Raw genomic sequence first — 21,772 nt, forward strand, 5'->3', positions numbered from 1 at the left:
GCAAGACGAGAGTCCCACTGTAGCCATTGCCACATTTTATTTTAATATAGTTAGCATGATTGTGATACAACATTTCTTTTTAAATTACTTTAAGGAAGAAACAGTCATGGAGACTGTTACATGCATACTTCTTATCGCAATGGTGAGTACCACCATGGAGAGTAATGTTATCAACATATTGGAGGGGACAATCTATCTCAGTCAATTTAATATATATTAGATTTGAGTGAACCAGAATTCTAACAAGATAAGTTCCTTCATTAATGTTTCAAGCATTGAAATTGACCTCATCATTCCTTAGGGAGGAACATTTATTATAATTCTTATCTTTTTGTACATGCTTATGACGATTAACAGTTGCCTACAACTTTCGGAATGTTCAGGGCATAAGAAGAGCACATTTTAATTGCTTGTTATACGTATAGTAAAATGTGATGAATCATATTAAACTTGACAGTATTGTAGCTATGTCGCTTTAAAAGGCTGTCTGCAGTGTTCATGTTTTATCCTAAACATAAATCAGATATATGATTAAAGTATCCACGACATACTTTTGACTAGGTGCTTATATTTGTCAATTAGAAGTGGAAAGGCCCTGTGGTGCACAAAGTGGCGTCTCGTGCAGCTAGCAGCTGCTGTAATTGGTCAAACAGCCGCTGACAAAAAAGTGGGACGTTCCCGGAAAAATCGCTAACCGGAAGGGAAGGCCAGAGCCTCAGAAGAAGAAGAAGACAGCCGCCGCCGATGAGACCGACGAAAGAAGAACAAAGTATTGTAAGTCAAACAACTAAAATTGATTGAAGACCGCGGTACAGAGCAACACGCGGGACGTTGTGTCTGTCGACGAGCTGTTGACGGTATTTAGACGCGCGCTGTCACATTTTGGTCCTCCGATCAAGTCCGGGTTCAGTCGAAATGTCCACCAGACAGGAGGCTCTAGAGAGGGAGGCTCCGAGTTTCTAGCCCCGCGAGGACCTCTTAACCCGTCCAGAAAACCCTTGCGCACACCTGGCTGAGCAAAATATGAGCTGTGTGTGTCCGCCAGCAGCAGCGGACATGACACCGAGTTCGTCCAACAGCTGACGGCGTGTGGCCGAGAAAAGGAAAGTTGACCAATGACGTTATCGCTGCTAACCTAGCTAACGCCGCCAGAAGTCAAGTTGTCATCGCCACACTTTAGCTCGTCTTGTTTGTCTGTAGACCGCTGACGTCACCGAGCTCGCGCTAACGCAGAGCAAACTCGTGCTATATTCCCAATATGTGACGCTATTCGACGTAAATTACCGACGTTAAGTCGACAAGCTGCTTAGCAGCGAGTAACGTTAACGGTCAGCGTTGTGCTGCTCCCCAAGTTATTGATAGCGGTCGCTTTATTCTGACCGTTAGCTCACGTGCACTAACGTTGTGTATGTGTAACCTCGCCGGGTTTAGCTGCGTGACAGTGATTGTCGTTAAACGACGAGCCTCTCTGCTACACACCTGTCTGCTGAAGCTGGTCGCAGAAGAAGAAATATGTTTAATTTACTAACTTGCGTTATTTGTAACCATACCTGACAACATGGCAGCCTGCACCAGCGTTAGTGAAGTAGCTCATAACTGGTAACCACCCTAAAGTCACTGATTACTAGTTTCCCTCAAGTAACTAGATGTAAAAGAGTTTAAAATCAAAACAGTTTGACAGTTTTAACTTTTAGAAATTATAGTTATGGTTGTGATGTCAGACTACAATTTTATTTTTTTCATACATCAACTCACAAGTTTGCCTTGCAGCTTTAACTTGCAGGCTCAGCTGAGGTAGTTTATAGGGTTCACAGTTTCTCTCCCTGGGGCCACTAAATGCCAGCATGGTTGTACTTTCACACATGATGTGAAGATAATTACTGCTGACCGCATTTGTCCTGTAATTTTGCCAATTAACATTGTTGATATTATATTTTTATTATATATTGTGTGTGTGTGTGTGTGTGTGTGTGTGTGTGTGTGTGTGTGTGTGTCTGAAGGTGTGTCTCCCTGCAAATGCATTTTTACATGTTTGTATCATATTGTTTTTTTTAATAGCTTAAAAAAGGGTAACAGAGCAGGAACTTTTGAGACTGAGAAGGAAGGGAATTGCGGTTACTTGCGTGAGCTCGTATGAGTTTTATGACATATGAACCTTGTCCTTCTAAAGTGGTGACACATCTTGACAAACTAGCCCGTAAAGCAGCACAGTGACTTTGTCTCCCATGGGTATACATCATACCCATTTTTTTTAATACTACGTTTCAGCACTGTCTTTAATTGGAGGTCAGTGTTGTTGAACTGACGAGAGCTGAATAATGCGTTTTTAATTTCCTAAATTGTATAACGGTCGGAGTATTGGTATTTAAGCCGGTGGCGGTGAGTTGCCGCCAACAAGGCCCCCAGGAAGGAGAACATTTTGCTGTACCTGTTTTCACTAAACTACTTTAGAAGGACACAAGGTTTATTTTAGATAGCAATAATAACTTGAAAGGCCGTTTTTTTTGGACTGCATTCACGGGGTGCAGACGGGATTTTAGATGACTTTCAACTAGTATTCACTTGGATTTTAATGAAGGGAGGATGTGTAAGAGAATGTCTTTTCAAATGTCATGTTTAGAAAGACAGCTTTTATTATAAGGTTCATCTCATATAGTGAGCAATAATTAGGAAACATATTACTTTTTATCAGATAAGTAAACTTATTTTATCAGATCACAAGGCGGTGCAGGCTTTGACCTGGCCTATGGATCATATATTCCTCTGTTTGGCTGCAGAGCATTTTAAACATAACTCATGAGAAAAGGAAGTGCCTGAGATTTCCTACTGGCCTTCCTAACTGCTCGTGACGAGTATGATGTTTGCTTTTCCTGTGTTATGTCCCCGGTTTCCCTGTCACTGTTTCCAAAGCCATTCTTTATTAGAAACATGAACTGTTGAATGGCTTACCTTGGATCGAGAGCATTTCCTGTTTCATTAGAGCTTTCAAGGATTGTTCTGCATTTGTGTCCTTTTTTGAGGTCTTGGAGCAAAATGTTACATGTGAAAGACACAAGGAAGATGGTGCTGCAGCCCCTCATATCAGACACCACCAGTTCTTCTAGGACCCCACCCTTCACATGAAGTGAGCCGCACAAGTCGCTGCTTGTGTTCTTGAAACTGGTATAGCGATGCCAGCTGCAAAGGTTGTTTGACTAATGCTTTAATGGAATGTGTGACTGAGTTCAAATTTTCTCATGACATGCTGCACTTTTCACTACACAAACTGTAAAATGACTCCCTCCTGCCACGGTGTATGATTTCATAGTGAGGGGGAGCAATTCTTCATATATATATATATATATATATATATATATATATATATATATATATATATATATATATATATATATATATATATATATATATATATATATATATATAAATAAAATTTTGTTGTGTACCGGTTTGGTATTTGACTATCTCTGCCATGAATGAGTTGCGTGTATTGATACATGTATTGAATTTGCTCACACATTCTCATATTTAGGTGTTCAATGCACTGCAACCCCTGCTAAGTGCTTGGATATAATGCTGGCAGCAGAGCATGCAGGAGGCCACGATAAATATTTCACAGGCTCTCCCTCTAGTTTCGCTCCTGCCTTTTCTCCTCCCCCTTTTGGTGACCCGTGTGCCACTGTCTCTCTGTGACCCACTTCCCCGTGGAGGTCTTCAGAGCCCATTTGGGATGCCATCAAAGCATCCCTGGCAGGCTGCATAAGATGTGTGCAGGACTGTCTCGGTGCAACAAAAAAGGCTTTGATTGCTAGACAGACACGTCTTCCTTATTTAAATGGGATGCTCATTATTGATGTTACTGTTTTGGCACTTTACCGTCACTACATCAGTCAGTCGGGTGCAGACTGTGTGTCTTTGGCTATTAATAGTTATATTCTACAGTGTCTGTTGGAAGCAAAACCACATCTTCTGCACCGGGCACATAATCTGTTTTGCGTCCTAAACTTTGCTCTTTATGTCTTTGAAACCTTCTTTCTCTGCATTCCTCCTGTGAATGGCTGCAGCACAGTTTCTTTGCTGGCTAAAAACTCACATGAAACTGTGCTGTAGAACTAAAGCTTTCCCTAAGGGTTGTTGTTGGTACTGGTCTATACAGCGCACCGTCTCATACAAAACAATTCTAATTAGCACTTTCACTGAGACAGCAAAAAGTATATTATGTAAAATTGTCAATACGCTAATGAAGGCTTACTTTTTTGTAAAATAAAACATGTATGTGTGACCTAAATTCCAGCTGACTGTTTTCTAATGTCAACCTTCTGCACATCTTTAGTTCATTAAAAACAGTCATGCTAGTCTCTAGACGTTTGCTAGTCGGGGTTTTTTTTTTTAGGTCCCTTCCCACAAACCCAGTTTGTCTATCCATCCGCTCATCTTTGCTTCTTCTAGTGAGGAATGTGAACAGGTGAAAGCTCATCTCTGCTCCTTGCAATCAAATGAGTACAGCCCTTATGTCCGTTTAACCCAGTAAACAGAGTGCCTTTATCCCGTCTCAGCCGCCGCTGTGAAGCTTTCCCTCTGCTCTTTCAAGCCTTGTGATGGTGTGTCTGTTAAAAGAGTCCAGTGAGACCTTAATTGTACTGCTGCTGATCTCTAAGGCAGTTGGAGAAGTTAAAATCTATACCAAAAGGAAAGTAATGTGGTAACATGCTGAAGTTGGACACTACATGCGTTATTGATAAAGAATTAGCGCCAACTTATTTTTGCAAACACTGGAAAATAGCTGGTATGTTTTTATATTCCAGTAGGCTCTATGACCGTGATTTCTAAAATGAAGCTAAAGCTGCAAAACACAATGGTAGAGCTGCACATATCCATATTCAGCATGTTTGGCTGATGCACTGTCAGATGAAGGACACCAGTTGTGAATACTTTATGGAAAGAGCCTGGATCTCCTGTCACATGCTGGAGCTTAAGTCTGGCTCAGCAGCGAGCTGAGGAAAAAGCAGAGCACAACCAAACTCCAATTATTCAAGTATTAAATTAACTCTATAGACTGTCAGCAGAGACGTTCTTCACTTTCCCTCTTTTCCAACATCTCCCTTCTAACGTGTAACTCGTCTAACCTCCGTGTCTTCAGTGTGTTATGTTTCTGCATAAAATTGCCCTAGTGACTAAGCTGAAGCTATCCCAACATTAATGTGCTCAGCAGTAAAATGTCTTCTGCAATCTTCACTTCCTGCTTTGAGCTGAGTTGTATTTCCTGTCCTTTGACCAAGCAGAAGCTGGCTGGCCTCATGTGCATCTCCCAACTGAAAAAAGATTAGGTGAGGTTTCATATATGCAAAGCAGGCTGAAGTCAAGATAATGGGTCGCTGGCTTGTTTTTGGTCTGGATGAAATACTTCAAAAACTTCAATGTAAACATCTGTGTTCCAGGTTGATTTTAGTTCTGATGAATACCACCTGGTCCTTGTAGAGTGTGCGAAACATTTTATTTTTGACTTCCTTACCTTTTTATGTTAATATTTCATTATCTTATTTTGGCATTGCTATGTGGAAGCAGCCATAAAGATCTTAACACTTTAAAAGCTTCAAACCGTGGTCAGATATCTGCTAAGCGACAACTCGCAGGAACATGTGTTGAGCTTATGTTTGGGCCGGACTTAATCCTACGATGCATATAGTCGTATGCATCGTAGTATATGACTATAGCCATTTTACTTCAAGCAAAGTAAAATGGCCACAGAAGTTTATCAGTAACCAATGTATTGAATAGAAGCATTTCTTATTTTTTATTTCTTCCATTTGAGTTTTTACAACTGTTTTTCATTTGCACCATCAATTGTCCAGATCCAGAGCATTTTATTTGTATATTATAAGTGTTTGCATTGTTATGCTCTGCTGAAGCAAAAGTACCTAGCAGTTCTCAGCCCTTGTTTATACTAAACATGGCTCCATGATTAACTCATTATCTGGAGGCCCCGCCCAGTGGGATGTTTCTGTGTCAACAACTTGAAGTCTAAGTTGTCTGTTGCTGTAATTTTGGCAAAACAAAAGTTGTAGTGCAGATATATTTTGCAGATACACTGTACTTAACATGACTCTTCTGTCAGCTCCCAACTCGAATTTTTGTATTAAACAACACCTACCAATGATGAACGACCATAATATTCTTGTTTTATTAAAAGCCTGATTTCTGTTTGAAATGAAGCTGCACATTTTCAACAATATGTTGTGTTTTCCAGCTCCCACTGGTGAGGTCTCCTCGTCCTCTGGCTCATCTACCTGCCTAACCTCAACTGGCCTCTTTCTCCCCAACCCCTGCACCGAGCCCCAGCCTAAAGTCAACCAGACCTCCTCCGTCTTCTCCCGGCTTCTTCTTCTCTCTCCCAACTTTCCACACCGCGCTATGGCAGGGCGAGGCGGACCAGCACGGACCAACGGCACCGCGGCAAGCAACAAGATCTGCCAGTTCAAGCTCGTGCTGTTGGGGGAATCAGCGGTGGGAAAGTCCAGCCTGGTGCTGCGCTTTGTCAAAGGCCAGTTCCACGAGTACCAGGAGAGCACCATCGGAGGTGAGGACTTGTGTATTTGATTCGTGTCTTTGCTCTCCGTCCTGCTGTAATGGCATTGTGGCTGACCGTCGCTACATGCACATACACTCAATGAAGTGCTTAAAAACCTATATTGCAGAAGTTACTCTTTGTGAATTGTCATACCTAAACAATGACACCAGAATTATTAGACGGTTAATTTGTTTGAAACATGGTCATGAACGGATGATGTGGCTGTAGAGAACCTCCATTTTCTTCTGTGGTTCTCGCTCTGAAACGTTTTCAACATGTCAGTTGACAGAAGAAACCTGTCTCTGCCAGTCCAGAGGAACTGATTACTTGCTTGTCTTGTCAGAGTCTGTGCAGGCGAAGGAGTGGTAGAACCAGTTCTTTGCACCTGACTATGAGCCACACATGTAAACTCATTTTGCAGAAACAAAGTGCATCTCTAAATATCTTTGGACAACAACGAGCTGAGACGGGCTAATAAAATGATGAGATTGTCCTCACCTGATTCTCTGCAGTGCTTCGGCAGCAGAGGAGTGAGGTTACTTGAAACAGGAAGGAATTGAACCAACAATGGGGATTTCCTGGACCTCCTGCAGACCAGTAGAACTTGTGAAAGAGTATTGTTGAACATAAAGCAAGAATATTATGACTGTAACATAGAGATTTCGCAAAGTGGTGGGGTTAAATGTGTTGGTGTTTGCACATTATGGTGATTACAGCTTGACGGCTTCAGAAGTAAACTTTAACTTGGACGTTACAAATCCTCAGGCCAGGCTGGAAAATTAACAGTGACAGGTTTCCACTGGATCTGCTGACTTCTGAGACTGGGATTGTTCATTATTTTGTTCAGACATGCACCAATGTTCTGTGCTGATTCAGATTTTTTTTTTTTTTCTTTGTGATCCGCCGATTCCTATTTTCTTTTGAAGAACTGTAATTGACAACGTACATAACACATTTTGCAGTTCATAAATATTAGAGAAAATACCATTTTATACTATGTACATAGACCTATTATGACGGTGTGTGTGTGTGTGTGTGAGATAGTGTTATAAAGTTGATTGTTCCAAATGTTTTTAAGCTTGTTCTTCAAGCCCTTATTTTGGACTTGCAGTTGTTAAAAGGTGCACGCTATATGTCTTCTTCATCCGCGTTAAAGAACGTCCACACCAACGGCATGTGGTGTGTGTGTGTGATGTTACCGTCTGTGCCGCTTTGTGTGGGACGTGTCTGTATATTTGACCGGTAAAATATCTGAAATATGGGACCGATCAGTTATGGCCGATCAGCTGTGAAGCGGTGGTTTTGATGAACAGTCGATCGATAGCCGCATCTCTCGTTATCGTTACTCACGTCTTCACCACAAGCCGACCTGGTCTTCTCCCTCGAGGGTCTGAATCCTTTAGCTTATTGACGTAAAGGTCAACATGCTAAGTTTAGTAAAGGTTTGACCACAATTACTCATATTCTTACATAAAATGAGGAGATCCAGACATTATTTTAATGTTGACTTAAAATGGAAAAGATATGCAGCCAACAACCCTGACAAACGGTAAATAATAAACTATTTCTTTAACGCTAACTTGTTAGACAATTAAGGAAATTGCTTTTAACTCAAGGTCTTAATAGATGGTTGCAGCCCTCAAGTTTTCTTTCATTAACAATTAGTCTGATGATCCTGGAGCACAAAATGACGTCTATAAGTTGCTTGTTTTGTATAAACAACTATCCAAACTTGAAAGTTAATTTAATATAAAATGGAGAGAAGCAGCAAATGAGAGAAGAGCAGCAGCAAGTCAATGTTTTTTACTCAACTGACGTGTTGAATTGGTTAATTTCCAGTCTATTGTTTGACTGCTTGTTCCAGCTCCACAAGTAGACTTTAGCTGAGATTAACTTTCCAGCATAATTCTATGAAGATGGTAATATATTAAGGGGCACTTTTAAAAAAAAAAAAAAAAAATATTTTATATAACGTTGAACTGACTTTTCCACGTATCCTACGTCTTCTGAGTAATGTGGCTGAAGGATGTGTGGACAGGATGCTCAGTGCTTACACTTGCCAAAGACTTACCGAGTCAGCACGTTTTCTCTCCTAGGAACCTTGTGCTCAGCAGAACGCCGGTCAAAGATTACAAAGCTTTAAAGTCGGCAAGTGCATGCTTAGTTTCCTCCGTCATGTGACGGCCAGCTGAGTAAGCGAGTTGTGCCTCTTAGTTATGTGTCACAGTAGTTTTTTACTTTCCAAATACCGTCTGTTCCGAACGGGTTAATCAGTTTCCGGCCCATTTGTATGTGGTTGCTATATCGCCATACCACCCCAAACTCAATTTAAATGTCCTTACTTTGTCCAGTGAGTGAATGTTCCTCCTTGTTCCCGTCCTGGACTTGATCCTTTTTTTTTTTTTTAATCGGAGCTAAAGGTCCGGTCACGTGTCCTGCTCTTGCCTCGGTGCCGGGCCTTTTCGTTTGCATGCGTTTACGCAGAAGAGCTCACAAATAGACGTGTGATAGTGTCTGATAATGAGCTGAGCGAGTACAAACATGCTTCCACAAACCAGCAGAAATACTTTCACTTTCCTTTAACGCTGTTTAATCAAGTTTAACCCTACATGGTATTATTATACCAGTAGAAACCTGTAAAGGTCCTCCATCACTAGTTCTGTTCTTTGTGTAGTGTTATAAAAACAGATACAGCTTGTTTATAGATGGATTTTTTTTCTGTTTCTAACACTTTAATCAATACACTGTCTGGTCTTGGTCTCAGTTGTTGCCTTTGGGCTCAACCTTGACTGGACTCTATTAAATTGGTCTGGACTATAGCTCTGTATTTAAGGTTTAGAAATTCAACTTCCGGCCTGCAAATAACAAATCTGTGCTCTAATGCTCCTTCTAATGCATATCATTTTGTTTCTCAGCTGCCTTCCTCACTCAGACGGTATGTTTGGATGATACAACAGTCAAGTTTGAGATCTGGGACACTGCAGGACAGGAACGGTATCACAGCTTGGCCCCCATGTACTACAGGGGAGCCCAGGCCGCCATCGTGGTCTACGACATCACCAACACAGTAAGTCACATGACAGGACATCAAGATGTCATCTGTTGGCTGAACCCTCGTTCTCCCAGTTTGGGTTGATGATTGCCTAATTCAGACGGCTCCGGACCTTTGGTCTTTTTAACTCGCACATAAAACTTGCATGGCAGATTGAAAGTGTAAAAGCACATTGTCTAATGTTTCTGCATGTTTTTTTTTTTTTTTTTTAAAGGATACATTCACACGTGCAAAGAACTGGGTGAAGGAGCTCCAGCGACAGGCCAGCCCAAATATTGTTATTGCTCTGGCAGGAAACAAAGCTGACCTGGCCAACAAGAGAGCCATAGATTTCCAGGTAAAGAAGGATTTTTACTGTCTGTGATTGAAGTCTACAAGTCTGTCATGACATTCTTTAATGCGATGAAGCCGTCAATGTGTGCGTTTGTTCTCTGCTTAGGAAGCACAGGCGTACGCAGATGACAACAGCTTGCTCTTCATGGAGACTTCAGCCAAGACTGCGATGAACGTCAATGAGATTTTTATGGCTATCGGTCAGTTCTCCACACATCGTTCTGTCTGGTCAACACACAATGAATCAAAAGAAAAATCTTCAACTGTCTTGATAGTCGGTGTCAATTTATCCGCTAATCATTTTTTTAATTAATCAATTGAAAATATTTGGGAATATAATATCCTGGAGCTCAAGACAGAATCTTCAAATTAAGTAAACGAGACCACCTGAGAGAATGTTTGCTATTTCTACAGAGTTATTCATGTTTGCTTACCTTAATGTAGAATTTGCTGCATTTTCTTGTCAAGCATTACAGTGAATGTAATATCTTTCAATAACATCTGATGACGTTGGATTTTAGAAAAATAGTTTCACTATTTCTGATGTTTTTTTGAGAAAGCGATCGAGAAAACAATTGCCAGAATAATCAAAACCGTCAATGTGCAGTAATTAACTTGTTGTTCTCCGAACCCCAAAACAGCAAAGAAGCTTCCTAAGAACGAGCCTCAGGGTGGAGCGGGCGCCGCTGGACGGACCAGAGGCGGCGTGGACCTGCAGGAGGCGGCGCCGCAGGGCCGAAGCAGCCAGTGCTGCGGTGGCGGGAACTAACCGACGAGTCGGCCGATCCAACCAATCCTCAGCTCCGATCAACCAGACCAGATATTAGCCAGCTGTCAAACAATGTCCCATTGGTCAAACCCCACAATGGTCGGACCAATCACCCAAACGAGCAACACAGCACCAATTAACTGTTTGGCAAACGAGTCCTCTGGCCAGTAAACTGCCGGTTGAACCAACCAACAGACCAAGAAATCCACTCACAGGCTTATTTACAGAATCCTATTCGAACCCCAGGACTTGCCAATCCATGACCTCTCTATTGATGATGGACACTTGACGTCACCTTAGGGGGAAACAAAATCGTCCCATTCATGGATGAAGAAAAAAACCATCAGTCAGTACCAATGGCACTAAATAGGGCCGCCTTGCTCATCGTTTTTTCTGTATTTGTGTAGAGGGGTGGGGGGGGAAAAAGCAACAGGAAGTGCTCTACGGCTCATTGTCTTTTCTCTTCTGCCCCGGCTTACTCGTGCACCATCAATTCATCAAGTATTTCCATCATGGTCGCCTCGACTCTGTTAAAACTCCAGGTGCATGCAGCAGTCCTTCGCTTTTCTGTATTGTTCCTGGTCAGCTTCCTGGAAAAGATGGAGGGAGAGAGAGAAGGTTCATAACAGGAGAACGGGAATAAACAGATCTTTCCTTCTTGACCGAGCTGTGTAGATTGAAATATGACATTGTTATTGCTCTCACTATTATTATTACTTCAACTTATTTTGGCAACGGCCGCTCAATATGATTTTTAAAGCCTTTAAGGTTTTACAATCGCCCATCTGTTATCAAACCATATACAGTAAATAGTACTTTAATAACAGTGTCACCCATAAGTAATTTTAGCATTAATGTAATGTTTCTGAAGCCTCATTGTGCAATAACAAATTCATACAACGAGATTTGTTTTTCTTGACCAAAATCACAGCTGTGTGTTGACAACGTTGCTGTATTTGTATCAGACTTTTCAAAGTTTATAATCAATCAGTAGTTATTGTCAAACAATATCTCTCTCAATCTCTCTACACGATGTTTTTGTCAACCTTAATTATTTAGTGATGGATTCTTTTTTTTTTTTTTTACGTCTTAATTTCTTTTCTTTTGAAGATCTATAGTATTAAATGCACTGGTTCTGTCTCATCATCTTTGACTTGAGATGTTATTGTCGGCTTCCTTTTTTTTTTTCGCTCCATTTTTACTCTTCATATCGGGAGGGATTACTTTCAACTGTAATGTCATCGTGTTATGGCATTGACGACGAGCACAACAGTACCTGCACAGCAGCCTTTGCTGCCAGGTGTGGGTTAAAGGGGAGGGTGGGGTCATGGGTAGATGAAGCAAAAATGTAATTTTACCAATAAACAAGGGGACGGTATCTTTTCTGTATGCCTGTTTAATCTTTTTTTATGTTCTAATATTGATTGATTTTTTTTTTAAAATTTTTAAACTAGTGACTCTACGAGCGAATTGTTTGCCAAGCTTTTATTTAAACCATCATAGTTCTGCAATCAAAAGTACAAAAGGCCAATTGTGAAAGGAATTCTTAACCAAAAATGTATATGTAATTGGAATTGAATCACTTACATATTGTGACTTGTAATACTTGGAAAATCATATGAGCCGTAATCACTAAGCGTTCTAAGTCTAAGCCAGACACAGCTTTTTCAAAATGATTAGAATATAGAGCGGTATTCTTAATATTGTTTACTAGTAGGAAGAAAATGCAATCTTTGTTGCAGTAAGGCCATCTATTTTATGGAGTAGAGCTTCATATTGTTTGATAACAAATTAACACTTATTGCTGCTGTTCTGTACTTAACCCCCTTTATTGATATATTTAAAAATATTGACAAAGAATTGATATTCTTACTGAGACTAACCACTAAATGAAAAACACGGGATGCTTTAAATAATTATTTGTTAGTTTGTTACCTTATTATGAAAACATACGATCGGAAGTGATCATATGACAATATATGACCGCAAGTTACCAATTTAACGTGCTGTAGTTCACGACATTGACCACTTGAGGGCAATGAACGCTTATGCTTTTAAATGGACTGTCAGCGCCGCCTAGCGGCGACTTAATATGGCCAGAGATGTGGTAAAGCACTTTGACCACAAGACGACGCTAAACACTCATGGAAACAACCACCAATACTACATTGGTTTAAAGTCAGACATAAAACGATACAATAACTTCTGGTGAAGACATTCAGAATAATACTTTGAAGTCAGTCAGAGGCGTAAATACTGTATGATTATTGTAATATTGTGGTACAAAAATGATTACTCCCAAAGTACGTGTAACGAGGACTCCTTCGCAGTGATCACGTAATTTTGCAATGTTAAAGCGACGCATCCCCGTGATACATTTATACTTTGAAAGGTTGATACTGAATCAAAAAGCAACACTTGACATTATTTATGTATGTTCTTGACGCCTCTGCTTCAATGACAAGGTCTCAAAAATTAATTTCAATTTCTAAAACCTTGCTGTGGTTCTCTAAAATCTCATTTTGAGGGCTGCGCGTGAATGCAGCATATGAGGTAAACGGGAGCAGAGGACGAGTCTAGCTGCGTGGACATGTCGGACCCGGCGGCGCAGGCCTTACAACCCCGGCTTCTCCAAGCCCAGACTGCTGGGTCAGCTGGGTCCAGTACTGCCGCGACAGGCTCCGGGTCAGGGAGTAGCGACCCGGCAAGACCGGGACTTAGCCAGCAACAACGTGCGAGCCAGAAGAAAGCCCAAGTCCGAGCTTTCCCACGGGCGAAAAAGCTCGAGAAACTTGGCGTATTCTCCGCATGCAAGGTAGCTAGCTGAGCTAGCCAAAGTTCACCACAACAAAGCACTCATCGGGCAGTCTCCGCCTTCACGTGTGAGGGGTAGCAAGCCGTAGCACAGTCCTGGGCCCGCTAACAAAAACACAAACCAGAGTCACGACTTAACGTAATTGTTAACTTTTGTAGCTAGCTAGCTAGCTAGCTCGGCAGACATCCTCTGTTGTGTTATTCACACTAACGGTAGTTCTTTGAAGCGGCATTGCGTTATAAGCCCAACTGTGTAGTCATTCATTGGCGTGCAACAGCACCAGCAAGTCACTGTGTGAGTCGTTGTGTTTCGTGTTGCTTCTTTGCAGGCGAGTGACACATGCAAGTGCAATGGATGGAAAAACCCAAATCCCCCATCAGCCACACGTCTGGACCTGCAGCAGCAAGCGGCCAGCCTGAGCGAGCCGTGCCGCAGCTGTGGACATGCTCTGGGTACAAACTCACCAACCTCCACATATACACATCTGCCGGTTTCCTTTATAGCAAATGCATCTACATGTCTCGTCATCCAATGTATATATTGACTTTGTGTACGTCTGATCTCTTGCTTTAATAGTGTGTTTGATGTTTGGCTTGCAGCTGACCATGTGTCCCACCTGGAGAATGTGTCTGAGGATGAGATTAACAGGCTGCTGGGGATGGTGGTGGATGTGGAGAACCTTTTCATGTCTGTGCACAAAGAGGAGGACACTGACACCAAACAGGTCTACTTCTACCTTTTCAAGGTAAGCAAAGTGTATCTCCCATCTGTGAAACAGGGTAAAGGGGACCTACTAATACCTATAAGTCTGTGTGCATCTTTTTTTTTTGCCCTCATGTCTTCAATCAGACAATTGTTATCCTCCCTGTTCTCCTTAGCTGCTGAGGAAATGCATTCTGCAGATGAGCCAGCCGGTCGTAGAGGGATCCCTTGGAAGTCCACCCTTTGAAAAGCCCAACATTGAGCAGGTAAACAGGATGCGACAAGATTCTCCAGGTCGTTTCTTAAGAGTAGCTGATAAAACAACAGGGTCATTCTGCTTTTCTCTAGCAACAGGCATGCTTGCCATATGTTTCCTGTGCTGTTTGTTGTTACACGTCCTATAGTTTTGTAGTATGTCAATAGGTGTGCACAACCTTTATCTTACTTTGTCTTTTTTTCCTCTTGATCTTTTATCCAAAGGGGGTTTTGAATTTTGTCCAGTACAAGTTTAGCCACCTGGCACCAAAGGAAAGGCAGACCATGTTTGAGCTGTCAAAGATGTTCCTCTTGTGCCTAAATTACTGGAAGCTTGAGACACCAACGCAGTATCGCCAGCGCACCCAGAAAGATGATGGGACCGCATACAAAGTGGATTACACTAGGTGTGTTTTTGTTGTCGTCGTTAAAGAAAGCAGGTGCTTTTACGTTTAAGATGATGGTGTAGATGCTGATATCTGTCTGTAAAATAACCATATTTTCTCTTGTGGCTCCTAGGTGGCTGTGCTATTGCCACGTCCCCCAAAGTAACGACAGCCTCCCGCGCTATGAAACCACTCACGTATTCGGACGCAGTCTGCTCAAGTCCATCTTCACTGTGACCCGACGCCAGCTCCTGGAAAAGTTCAGAGTGGAGAAGGACAAGCTGCTACCAGAGAAACGCACACTCATCCTCACACACTTTCCCAAGTAAGCTCACTTGAACTGAATTTTGGAATAAAGCAAAACTGCATGAGAATTTTAAGCCTATTTAAATTTCTTTTAAATAAAAGATAATAAAATATTATGGTTGCTGAACTGTGCTGACAAAATGTTGCAAACAAGCTAAGTGTATCCAATCTAAGGGCTCTTTGTTGGATGTTGTCTCCTGTCTCTTTCTCCCCTTCCTGTCTATCTTCATCTGTACTGGCCAACAATAGCAAACTAGCTCAACAACTTATCTAATAAACAAGAGAGAGAGAGAGAGATTGTGCTTTCCAGTCGGCATCTTCAAAGCTGACGTCTTTGAACTCCGGGCTGTTTGATTTATTTGACTTTGTGACTGGTGTCCGTGAGAGACTCTATATAATTTTTTTTTTTGAAAGATGTCAATGTCGGACTACAAGAAGGAAACAACTATGTTAGATAGGGGTCCAAACATAAATGTGTTATTTGTATGAGCACATGTGACAATATATTAAAGAGGTTTAATTCAGGCTTTAAAGAACCAATCAGTGTGCACATGTTGTTTGTCTGTTTTCATAATACGATTTCTGAAGGTCTAATAACCACAATCACAATCTATAGAGATTAGTTATTTTCATGTAAAACTATAGCTACCTTCTTGTTGCACTTGACCTAACCTTTTACTCTGCATGTCATCAGGTTCTTGTCCATGCTGGAGGAGGAAATATATGGGGAGAGTTCACCAATCTGGGAGGCGGACTTCACCATGCCTGCTGCTGACGGCACACAGCTGGGACATCAGACAGGTGAGGCAGGTTAAAGTCATGATTAGTCAATTTACTAAAGCGAGAGGAGATATTCACACAATACAACTTGCAGAAAAAGAACAGGCCAAGGGATTAGGAAACAGATTAGAACAAATAAAACAAGGACTGAATCACAGAAACTACCTTTAACAAGCTTTTACAATTCCATCGGGCGTACACATCATTAGTGCATTGTACAACTATACATGTGTACAGAAACAATGTGCCTAGTGGTGTTACTCCAAAAGCTTAATTGAAGTGGTATTGTAACTTGTTGAGTCACACAAAATAGGTATTTATAGTTTTTATTTTTTCTTTGACACTATGAAAACAGTCACAGTTCTTGTTGAATGACTTGTAGTTATGAATCTGTACGTTGGTGCCTCTCCGTTGCAGTGATTAGTCCTGCTGCGGTGTCCGGCTCCCCGGCGCTGCCCAAAGGTCTGAGCAGCATCTCCTCTCTGGGCAGCATGGACGCTGGAGCAGCAGAGCCCACCACAGGTCTGTCAGCTCTGCTTCTTTGATTCTCCACCACCTCTCTAGCCACTGTGGTACCTCACAAAAGTCTAATGCAGTTTCAAGGTTATATGCAGTATTGTGTACTTTTTAAAGCCACTTTGAAGCACAAACTTGTGACTGCACACGTTATGGGTCGATGATGGTAGTAAACCCTCACGAACGCCAAGGGTTTTTACCCTGTCTGCGTTGTGGCTAACAAAACCCTTTGAATGGCTCTAAAGTTGTTGTTCGCTGTCCGCTCTTATTGTTTTGATCCGAGCAATAACGCTGTATGTTCAGGAGAGAAACGCAAACTTCCGGAGGCGTTGACCCTGGAGGATGCCAAGCGGATCCGCGTGATGGGAGACATTCCTATGGAGCTGGTCAATGAAGTCATGATGACAATCACTGACCCTGCTGCCATGCTCGGACCAGAGGTCAGTCCTTCCATCTCACAGGATTTGTTAAAAATGAAGGCCAAAGGTCTTATTTAATAAAAATATTAAATGTAGTACTCTGTGTTTTATATTGCTAGACCAATCTTCTGACTCCAAATGCTGCCCGTGATGAGACTGCCAGGCTGGAGGAGAGGCGGGGCATCATAGAGTTCCACGTCATAGGAAACTCACTCTCCCAGAAGTCCAACAAGAAGATCCTGATGTGGCTGGTCGGCCTGCAGAATGTCTTCTCTCATCAATTACCTCGCATGCCCAAAGAGTACATCACACGACTGGTGTTCGACCCGTAAGTAGACGTTCTCTTTCAACATGTCGCCATCGCACACCTGCACACTGCTCTGATTTCTCCAACTTTCACAGGAAGCACAAGACTCTAGCGCTTATCAAAGATGGCCGCGTCATCGGAGGCATCTGTTTTAGGATGTTTCCCACTCAGGGCTTCACGGAGATCGTCTTCTGTGCCGTCACATCTAATGAGCAAGTTAAGGTACACAATGGCCATTTATTCAGTCATGTTAGTCTAAACAGATTAACAAGGTGCTCGTCACCATGATTTCATCTGTTGTAGTTTTAGAATCATATTGCTTCAGGTATGAAAATTAAATATGTTACATGAAAAAAACTCTTAGTTGGGAACATTTCGGAGTGCTCTTATTGTTAAGATAACGTCTTTTGTGAAATTGTCAACATTCAGAGAAATGCCTTTTTAAAAACCTTCTCAGTGCACAATACTGACTCTTAACAACCACCAACTTTTCCTTCAGTCTTTTCTGTTCATTCTTTATCGTGACTTCTGCTTTAATGCACAATGCACCGTTTTCATTTAATGAAACTTCACCTTTTCTGCTTTGAAATCATAAATAATACGGTAAGCATAAGCTTTTCTTAAACCTTTTTAGGATTGATTTGTCTTTCCTAATAAAAGAATCACCGACACAATATTTTATTCTATCATATCTTTTCCTTATGAGAAGATCAGATTAGTATGAAGATGCCTTTTTGTAAGAACACACATTTTTGACTTTCTTTTCTCTGTTCTTTTTAATTGAAGGGCTATGGTACTCACCTGATGAACCACCTGAAGGAGTACCACATCAAACACAACATCCTCTATTTCCTCACTTACGCTGACGAGTACGCCATTGGCTACTTCAAGAAGCAGGTACTGCAGGCTGACCTGTGCATTAGCTCTGCTCCTGTCCTCTCCCTCAACTTTGTCTTTTCAGTAATTTGTTCTTTCCCCGCAGGGATTTTCCAAAGATATCAAAGTGCCGAAGAGTCGATACCTGGGATACATCAAAGACTACGAGGGAGCGACCCTCATGGAGTGTGAGCTGAACCCGAGGATCCCCTACACGGAGCTCTCTCATATCATTAAGAGACAGAAGGAGGTATGTGAGGCTGAGAGATCTTCTCATTAAAGCTGCTCTCAATGTTTGAGTTTAACATCACATATGTCTTAAATGTTATAACAGATTATTAAGAAGCTGATAGAGAGGAAACAGACCCAGATCAGGAAGGTTTACCCAGGTCTCACCTGCTTCAAAGAGGGCGTACGACAGATCCCGGTGGAGAGCATTCCAGGCATAAGTGAGTGTTTGGTTTGTGTAAAATGAAATAAAACCAGTAATTTCTATTACCATATTCCTTAAATGATTTGTTTTCTTCCAGGAGAGACGGGATGGAAACCCAGTAACAAGGACAAAGGGTAAACATGAAGCATATTTTAATCAAAGCAGTGTGTTGTTGTCGGCATCAGTATCTGTTTCTACCACTGCAAAGGAGACTTCAAAATAAAACTACACAACAAAATATAACAAATCAATTCATTACCCCGTCTGGTTTAATTAAAAACCTGGGATTTTAAATCCAGAAATAAATCCAGAAATCATTTTGCTTATCAATACCAATAACAAAAAGTTCAGTCAATATTTGTTTTCTTTCTCTTACCTTTCCACATGATTTACAGGAAAGAGGTGAAGGACCCTGACATGTTGTACAACATGTTAAAGAACCTCCTGGCCCAGATAAAGGTACGGGTCAACTGTTTACACACACACACTCACACACACACTAACTATAAGAACAGAGACTAACCAGGCCTCATTGCTTCAGACTCATCCTGATGCCTGGCCCTTCATGGAACCAGTGAAGAAATCGGAGGCTCCAGATTACTACGAGATCATCCGCTTCCCCATCGGTGAGCGAGCATCACTTTGGTCACGCGGCAGCTTTTCTTCTCTGATTATTTTTAGTGAAAGGTGTTAAGGGTTTTAATGCTCTGAATCCTGTATATATACTGTGGAATATTTAATGTCACACACTCTGCTTTAAATTATGAGTTGACATTTATTGTCGTCTATTTCTGCCCCCAGACCTGAAGACCATGACGGAGAGACTTAAGAATAGATATTATGTGACCAAGAAGCTTTTCATTGCCGATCTGCAGCGAATCATCACCAACTGTCGCGAGTACAACCCTCCAGATAGCGAGTACTGCAAAAGTGCCAACACCTTGGAGAAGTTCTTCTACTTCAAATTAAAAGATGGAGGGCTGATCGAGAAATGAAACCCACAGAATTGTCTACAGATTTCTGAACCGACTTGGGGCAACATTGAGATGACGAGGAAAAACATCGCAGGCTATTGTCATATCTGAGTTAATAAAAGGGTATGTACATGACTGGAAGTGTTGGACAAACATAACCGTTTGGTAAATTCAGATCAAGTTGAGCATCATAAAGTGTCCAACTGGCATTACTTTTGAGTTAGCTTCTGTCATTTTCCCTTTTCCAGTACTCTCAGTGGGTCAAGACTCCGCATTCACGTGTTTCATTAAGTGTACCAAAGTTATAGGTCCAAGTTATTATAACAATGCCACACTTTGATATTATTTATAGTATGATTGATTTGGTTATGTTGCATGTAAATGACATTTGTTCATTCCAATTTGCTTCAAACTCAAGCAGAGGTTATATGTAGTGTAGAGTTCTTTCACAGAAAACTGGACCTCGGGACCTAAAGCCATGTTGCCTTTCGTTACTGACAGACACTTGAACATCCCGCCATCTTCATGGGTGTAAAGACGAACGTTCTTTGAGGGGTGAAGTCCTTAAAACACTTAAAACTTGCTACTTTGACTCTCGAGTAGTCTTGAAACGATTTGATCCATCGGTTGTTGAATAATTAATCTCACACAGTTGTAAGTTGCTCATGAAGTGCAAAATACCGAACATTCAATGGTTAGAGCTCGAGTGTATATTCAATATTTTTTTTACTTCTTGGTCTGAAAAGAGCAAATTATTTATCATTTAGCAACATCTTCAACGTTCTTCTTCTTCTGAAGAAAAGCGATTGATAACAAGCGTTTGTTGCGTCCCTCCTCCTCAGTGGTTTGAGACACTGATGATGATGGACTGGGCATCAAATATTGATAAACAGAAACCATTTCCCCAATCGTTGCCTTCAGGAAAACACTGTTTTCATGTGGACAACATTGTGGTTGCGTAATTTATACAGTTACTATGATGCACACTGTCCCTCCACATCATTTTCCACTGGCGGGGGTTTTATTTCCAGTCCGTTTAGGATGAGCTCACACGTTAGTTTAGCCCTTCTTGTGCTTGCAGGTGTTCTTGATTGTTGCGTTGTTCTGTAGTACAGTCACCTCCGCACACACATGCTCAGTTGTGTATTTAGTGTACAGCCACACACTGTTTGTGGTGGCACCGGTTTACTGAGTTGTTTATGTTATGTCATAGTTCTGGGCTTTTTTGAAAGAAGATAACTGGTTTATTTATCACACTATACACACGTTGTAAAGCTTGGTGGACAGTTCACAATTTGAATTCATGGAAAAAAACTTTCAGCCATTGTTGTTGCAGGTTATGTTTATTTTATTTACAGTGATATTTGAAATGTTTGGTCGGCGGTCAGTGCTTCCTGAGTCACATTCACTTCTTTTGAAGGAAGTAACTGTCCAATGCTGGTTGAGCCTGCTCGTTGAATGTTTCATTGACTTGTGTACATGTGTGTGCGAGTGTTTATTTTGTACTTGAATCATGACTAGCTTTGAACTACTAAAGTGATGTCAGTGTCGCATTATTCAGGGTTGTCTATTCCGTACTTTCCCCTCAATCTACTTATGCTGCATTTCAGATTTTCTTAAAGTCAGTCTGAGTGAAGTTTCCACCTGTGTGAGGATGGCTACTCTCTCTAGTAGTCATTTACTGTAACTGTAAAACTGTTCATGACAATAAAGTTCTTTTTTTTAATAGATATATAAACAAAAGTTGTGAACTTCAGTCACTTGACTTCAAGATCAAGATTTGGAGGACATGACAAAATAAAATACCTGCAAGAAAACATTTCTCTTTGTGACCATGCATGATGTTGCCACATTGTCATAGATGATATATTTTACAGAGTAATATAACAGTTATCTTAAAGTTTCTAGGGTGAGCTTGAATTTCTTCAAATTTGCTACAAATATCCACATTTTGGGTTTAACTCTAGAATGTATATGTAATGAATTACAATTAAACAGGATAAAATATTTATATTTACAGGTAAGTAAACTATTCCCGATTAACGGTCTGTATTCCTGCAGTACTTCTGGAGATATGGAGCTTTTATTCAAAAGCATGTTCTTTCAATTTGAGAACATGACACACTGCTGCCCTTCAAAACCTGTCCTCACGCCCTGCCGGCACTTGGATTTGCTCTATTTCTGCTCAAACTATTCGCTTGCGCTCACATTTTGTTGCTTGGACTGATTTCTGCTCTCAGATTTCTTCTCTGCTTTTGGATTTCCTGTGTTGTTGTAAGTGAAG

At 41.2% G+C, this 21,772-nt stretch overlaps 2 protein-coding genes across 2 annotated transcripts; both read left to right on the forward strand.

Annotated features, from left to right (window-relative positions):
• Nucleotides 1-685: 685 nt before the first annotated feature.
• Nucleotides 686-11,381, forward strand: rab5c (RAB5C, member RAS oncogene family). Its single transcript, XM_068578513.1, has 6 exons — nucleotides 686-774; nucleotides 6,245-6,574; nucleotides 9,481-9,632; nucleotides 9,832-9,954; nucleotides 10,057-10,150; nucleotides 10,592-11,381. The coding sequence occupies exons 2-6, from the start codon at nucleotides 6,409-6,411 to the stop codon at nucleotides 10,717-10,719; spliced, it is 663 nt and encodes a 220-aa protein (XP_068434614.1). The 5' UTR covers nucleotides 686-774; nucleotides 6,245-6,408; the 3' UTR covers nucleotides 10,720-11,381.
• Nucleotides 11,382-13,282: 1,901 nt separating this feature from the next.
• kat2a (K(lysine) acetyltransferase 2A) lies at nucleotides 13,283-21,307 on the forward strand. The gene is made up of 18 exons (XM_068579093.1): nucleotides 13,283-13,534; nucleotides 13,863-13,986; nucleotides 14,134-14,279; nucleotides 14,413-14,502; nucleotides 14,717-14,898; nucleotides 15,011-15,202; nucleotides 15,878-15,984; nucleotides 16,381-16,485; nucleotides 16,783-16,919; nucleotides 17,018-17,226; nucleotides 17,301-17,427; nucleotides 17,992-18,102; nucleotides 18,188-18,331; nucleotides 18,416-18,530; nucleotides 18,612-18,648; nucleotides 18,910-18,973; nucleotides 19,056-19,140; nucleotides 19,316-21,307. The coding sequence occupies exons 1-18, from the start codon at nucleotides 13,310-13,312 to the stop codon at nucleotides 19,507-19,509; spliced, it is 2,394 nt and encodes a 797-aa protein (XP_068435194.1). The 5' UTR covers nucleotides 13,283-13,309; the 3' UTR covers nucleotides 19,510-21,307.
• The last annotated feature ends 465 nt before the right edge of the window (nucleotides 21,308-21,772 follow it).

Source organism: Clinocottus analis, unplaced genomic scaffold (genome assembly GCF_023055335.1).
Source record: "Clinocottus analis isolate CAN_PGR_092001 unplaced genomic scaffold, fCliAna1.0.p SCAF_16, whole genome shotgun sequence".
NCBI classification, from domain to species: Eukaryota; Metazoa; Chordata; class Actinopteri; order Perciformes; family Cottidae; genus Clinocottus; species Clinocottus analis.

Excerpts from the sequence above, each read along its gene's own strand:
- rab5c (XM_068578513.1), top strand. The coding sequence starts at position 6,409 with ATGGCAGGGCGAGGCGGACCAGCACGGACCAACGGCACCGCGGCAAGC. Across the intron at positions 6,575-9,480 it reads CCAGGAGAGCACCATCGGAG|CTGCCTTCCTCACTCAGACG; the intron begins GTGAGGACTTGT and ends TTTGTTTCTCAG. Across the intron at positions 9,955-10,056 it reads AGAGAGCCATAGATTTCCAG|GAAGCACAGGCGTACGCAGA; the intron begins GTAAAGAAGGAT and ends TTCTCTGCTTAG.
- kat2a (XM_068579093.1), top strand. The coding sequence starts at position 13,310 with ATGTCGGACCCGGCGGCGCAGGCCTTACAACCCCGGCTTCTCCAAGCC. Across the intron at positions 13,987-14,133 it reads CAGCTGTGGACATGCTCTGG|CTGACCATGTGTCCCACCTG; the intron begins GTACAAACTCAC and ends TTTGGCTTGCAG. Across the intron at positions 17,428-17,991 it reads CATCTAATGAGCAAGTTAAG|GGCTATGGTACTCACCTGAT; the intron begins GTACACAATGGC and ends TTTTAATTGAAG.